Source organism: Primulina tabacum, chromosome 14 (assembly GCF_025594145.1).
Source record: "Primulina tabacum isolate GXHZ01 chromosome 14, ASM2559414v2, whole genome shotgun sequence".
NCBI classification, from domain to species: domain Eukaryota; kingdom Viridiplantae; phylum Streptophyta; class Magnoliopsida; order Lamiales; family Gesneriaceae; genus Primulina; species Primulina tabacum.
In genome coordinates, this window is record NC_134563.1 from 30,874,322 (window position 1) to 30,880,321 (window position 6,000).

Genomic DNA, 6,000 nt, shown 5'->3' on the forward strand with positions numbered 1-6,000 from the left:
TTGAGTATGGCTGGTATCACAGTAAATCCTCAAGTATCGAGTTTCCTAGCTTGTAAGAGATAACAAGCATTTAACATAATTTGAGTGTGGTAGTCTATAAATTGGGAAAATATCGATGGTAACCCCCATTTTTTAAGAGTAGGGATCTTGTAAGACAGTCTCACGAATCTTTATCTGTAAGACGTGTCAACCCTACCGATATTCACAATAAAAAGTAATATTCTTAGCATAAAAAATAATATTTTTTTATGGATGATCCAAATAAAAGATCGGTCTCACAAAATATGACTTGTTAGACCGTCTCATAAAGGTTTTTGCTTTTTTAATACTAAAACATTTTTGTCTCTAATTCTCTTTGAAGGTTTAGCATGTTATAGAATCCGATTTGGTTACATTAATGTCGAATTCTATATATAATCTTGAAAATAATTATTGCTAACTACAAAAATGTCAAAAAGATATATTCTTTCAAATTTTACATCACCGAGTTGTAATGCAATCATCAAGATTCATCAATTTCCATTCCATAATCTCTATTTTTTTTTCTTTTTCTAATTTGTTAAATCTAGAAACTTTAATCTTATTTATTTTTTTTCAAAATAACAACATTTATATATTATACTGAACAGGCGCTTGGTTACTAGTTTAATATTAATAATTTTGGTCTCTAAACTTAAATAAATGTGACATATTGACTACTTGCCGTTATCTTTAGCCCCAAAATTAACGATAAAAACAAAATTTATCATATTTTTAAATTTTATGGACCAAAAATATATGTTTAAATTTTAGAAATAAAATTATTAATAATAAGGATAAGTATGTTAAATAAAATATAAATATATTTATTTTGTATTATTTTATTACTCTATATCTACAAATTTTTGCAATAAAAAAGATCATAATAAATTTGAGATTGTTGTTGATCTCTCGATAAGTTTATCATGATGGTAAGGACAATTGTCGAATCTAAGATGTAACAATATTTATTGACCAACAATAGATTACGATGAATTTACGTTAGTTTCACATAAAGTTTACTAAAATTTTAAAATAATGGATTCTTGCACTATCAAATTAAATAAGGAAAATATTGTTCTTTCCAATTAAAAATTTACTAGGAAAGTATTTCATGTAGTACTTGGATTAATAATTTTTGAAAGCATGATTTCAAATTCATTGACTGGTTTTGACTGACAAAATCTAAGTAAATTTCAAATTCACTTGATATCAAATTAAGCAATTTGATTATCACATATATCTCGTCCAACACCAAAGTCCGAATACTGGGAAAAAATTATCAAGCTTGAGACCTTATTGTAATTTGTAAGAAACATCTCCCCCAAATAAAATAAATAAAACAATTCAATAGTAATTGTTAAAGATTTCAAATATCTTAAATATGAGTGTCGTTTAAAATTCATCGTCCAAATCAGATTATTTCAAAATAAATCTATCGATCCAAACACAACCTCACGGTCACGAAGCTTTCACAAAAGAGGAAGAAGCTGAGTCAACCGCTAGCATAAAGTTAAAGGGAAGAAATGAATTAAGCGAAAGTGCGTAAGATAAAGCAATTAGTAGAAGAATGTTTGAGTAGCACCACTTGGCTAACGGCACAAGTATGGAGTCAAAGTATGAAAGGCAACCAGGGGCGGAGCCAGAAATATAACTCCGCCCGGACTAGAGAATATGTATTTTGAAGTTTTTGGTTGTGAATGTGTGTCAATTTAAACATTATGGATCTTTTATATACTTTTTCAAACGTTGAAGGGGATTTTCATGATTAGTTGTGACTATTGGATCATATTTAATTTGATTCGTCATATCCGGATCCAATGATGTAAATTATACTCCGTTTTATCACGCAATCATATCACTTGTCCCACATGATAAAAATTAAATATTTAAAATGAGTTTATAATGAGCTACAATGGACTTATATAGCAACTTGAGTTAATCATTTTCGTAAAACGTTCGTAAAGCGATGACAAATACAAAGTAGTTGCTATAAGGGCCCATTGTACAGTCACACAGGGCAGACCTCGGCTCGGGGCGAGACACATTTCATAAACAACAACCATTGAATCACATCACTTGATAAGATATCTGGTTCGTCCATTTGAATGGAACAATTTATATCATATATCTAAAATATAATATCTCAATCCACAGATGTTCTCTGACGGTCAATATCCTTGATATAGATCAATTAGCTCATTTGATCATCATCCGACAAGTCCTGATCATACCCACTTCTAAATCATCACTCCTCTTCAATCGTGAGCATATAGATCGCGATCCAACAGCTCATAACTGATTTATGTCCTACGTACTCATAACTATGTACTCAGAACGCAGATCTCAATTTTCAATTAAATTTGAACTTTTATCGTATGAACAACATTAGATTAATTTTCGAAGATTGATGCGTCTCAAAACCCATTTTTCCAACAATCATGTGATAACAATTGTAGTTCTTTCGTAAATATGACTTCATCACGCAGAAATGATTAAATGGTTTCTTTCATATAATTATGGTTTCTTTCACAACCATTGACTTGGCCATGTGTGTCAAAACGTGTATATATGTCCCTCTCATTTCACACCATGCAATTTTAGTAAAAAGAACCACGATACATATATATACACACACACAAAAGTATTTAATCTTTGTTGTATATATCTTGAAAAGAATATTTTATTCTTAAATTATTTTGATATATTGATATTATCAATTTAAAATTTTGTCTAAGATTTGGTTTAATTTATCTCTAGATATTAGAGGATTTGTTTTTAATTTGGTATTTATCCCTAGATATTTTATACTTGTTTAAAAGAATTTTAGTCATAATGAAACTTTTGTTTCCATATTTTTAGGAACCTTTTATGAAATTGTTTTTAGGTCAAGCAATTGATATAAATATGGAGAACTTCAGGCCGCATGGTTGATCGAGGTGGATTTTCACATAGAAAAAACTACGAGAGTTGAACACATATTTGATCAGAAGTTTTTGTGTGATCGATTGATCACTTTGCTGTGTTGCTGATCTGTGTCGAAGATACTTGAAGGACAATACTCTTGTGGAGTGTTGCTTGAAGAGTTCTCAGCGGTTTTTTGTTTTATGCGACACAAGATTTGTATTTGTAGTTTTATTGGTTGATTTCAGATGAAATTTATTTCTTTGGGTTATCAAATAATATAGTTTTTAGTGTGTGTCATCCGTATTGGTTTTTGTAAACGATTAACAAGTTTTCTAGTGATAATTTTTGTCATGAAACATTGAACAAGTATTTACACTTGTACATTATTTAATCAGCCTTATTCTGATTAATAAAATTTACGTGTATGTTAAATAATTTATTCTGATGCATATTGTGAACGATGTTGACAACACCGATACACAAAACTATAATGTGATACGCACAGTTTACTGTTTATGCACTTTTATGTTAAACAACCCCTTTCATATCTTCCTAATTATATCTATCATAGAAGTATTTGCACAATTGTCAAAATTATCTTGACAATAACCCTTTTATATTAACGCCTCAAAAGTTTATGCAATTTTCAAAGTAAACCCTTTTTTGTCTATAATCAGGATAATAATTAGATAATATAGCAATAACTAAATAAGATCCTTATCTAATTATATACTAATAAATTGAAGCTAGCCAAACTACAATGACACTCCTCCTCCTAAAATGTACTCCAAAAAATCAGATACTTCATCCAACACAATTTGCAAATCAAATCCTGCACAAAAAAAAAAAAAAACAAATTAGTTCATGAGGTTATATAAAGAATACTGGAACTGCTGTTTTCATGTCATTTCAAAGAACATATATATTTCAAAACACTGTGTTGACGTGACATCGTACATGTTTCAAATTCGTTTAGTTGCAGACGTAATTGCACAAAAAAAATATACGACAGACTAAAACAGAAATTCAATAAACCAAAATTTTGAAAAAAAACAAATATACAAGAAAAATGGATTAATACATGCAGAATAAAGACTTACTGAAGAAACTCGACATTCAAGTAGTCAACGTACGGATTGGGGTTTGCGAGCGCCTCGAAAGCTACATTGGACAACACTAGGCCCGTTCCATCAAAACTGGGCCTGGACAGCGAAGTTTCGGCCCGATCCACGATCTTGATCTGTATCTGGCTGCCCGGGATGCAAGTCCCCGGATCGACGGCGCTGATGCATCTCACCAAATACTGCCGCCCACAGGCGGCGCTGTTGTCCCACAGTCCCTCACCCACGGCGGCGAAAAGGCCGCTGGTCGGGAACTGAGAGAAGTCGTCGCCGTAACATGCCGTGGCTGCGCGCGTTTAATCAAGAAACGTAAATCAAAGCAGCATCATTATATTAACCCCCCCGTGATTGACACACACATATCAATTTATGATTTCGTGATTTGTGATCGGTGAAACTTACGAGTGTACGGTTGGTAATACACGCTGGCTGTTCCGACGTCGGCACCGCCGAGCTGAACATGGTGGCTGAGGAGGAGCAGGAGGAGGAGGACGGAGAGCCATATGTGGGGAATAGACATGATCCTAAAATGGCAATACATTTGATTGAGAATATAATATTTACAAATATCATATGCCATTTCTATTATAAGAATTATCGTCCAATTTAAATTTTTTTAATAGTCCATGAATTGATGAAAATAGTATTGATATGACTAATTTTTTGGAAAGTTTTCATATGTTAGACTACTGTTGTATCATTTGATCTTATTGATTAGATGAACCACAAAAAATAATACCAAATTTTTATAGATAATATTAGTTCTGCTGATGATATAAGATACCACCAGCAGATAGACACGCATCCTCGGACTTATAGGCCTAACTGTTCGACTCATTAACAACCAAGTAGGTACGCTCTCTGCAACCACGAATATAAAAAATAAAGTTACGTTCTGATTAATAAATATAATTTTTGACCCAATAGTAAGTGTTTGATCGTAACAATTATCAAGTATCAATTGAGGTTAATTAAACAAGTCATAAATGCATTTAAATGCACGAGATGTGACGAACAATAAAATTCAAGATAATTTGCATAAAATGTTTGTAACGAAAAAATGATGCTTGATATGTATCAAATAATATTTTCTCTTACCATCTCATGCATGAAAATCTTAATAATATTTTTAAATATTATCAAATACCAAAAATAGAAGGTGAAATTTTGAACTCATGGACAAAAAAAGTAGAATAGGTATTTTATGAGACGGTCTCATGAATCTTATTTGTGAGACTGGTCAAGCACAACGATATTCAAAATAAAAGTAATATTCTTAGCATAAAAAATAATACCCCTACCGATATTCTCAATAAAAAGTAGTACTCTTAGCATAAAAAATAATATTTTTTTATGGATGACCCAATTAAAATATCCATCTCACAAAATACGACCCGTGAGACCGTCTCTCACAAATTTTTACCAAAAAGTATTGTAACAAATTTGTTCAAAAAGAATAAAATAATATAAATAAAAATTATTTAAAAATGGAGATCAGCACTTATTCGGCTGACACTCTGTTTGGGCCGCCGATCTTGAACCTATCGACCGGCCGCCAACTCGTTCACGCCTTCTTAATAATAAATATTTTTGACTTTCTTTTAAATTCCAATTTTTTGGAAAATTCGAAAATGACAATAAATGAGTGGATGGACTTGGCTTATCATCCGGTAGATATTTGATCATTTGTTGCTGAAACACATAATTAATCTGTAAAATTTATCATAAAAATCATATATGTTCAATAATTACAAGAATTCAAAATTTTCGTCGAAAATAGAATCAATTTCTGGAAAAAATTAGAAAAAATCCGACGACTTATAGTTCATCTATCTAATATCAATATTTTAAATTTAGGACGAGATCTCAAATTTACATGTAATTATAACAAAGCGGCCATCTGGTTATTATTTTATCTATCTATGTTTGTATTCATATTTTTACTTATTATTAA

The 6,000-nt window shown here is 31.1% G+C and overlaps 1 protein-coding gene across 1 annotated transcript; it reads right to left on the reverse strand.

Annotated features, from left to right (window-relative positions):
* Positions 1-3,518: 3,518 nt before the first annotated feature.
* Positions 3,519-4,641, reverse strand: LOC142524769 (EG45-like domain containing protein). The gene is made up of 3 exons (XM_075628860.1): positions 4,449-4,641; positions 4,026-4,332; positions 3,519-3,757 (listed from the first exon to the last, which is right to left on the reverse strand). The coding sequence occupies exons 1-3, from the start codon at positions 4,624-4,626 to the stop codon at positions 3,751-3,753; spliced, it is 492 nt and encodes a 163-aa protein (XP_075484975.1). The 5' UTR covers positions 4,627-4,641; the 3' UTR covers positions 3,519-3,750.
* Between the last annotated feature and the right edge of the window lie 1,359 nt (positions 4,642-6,000).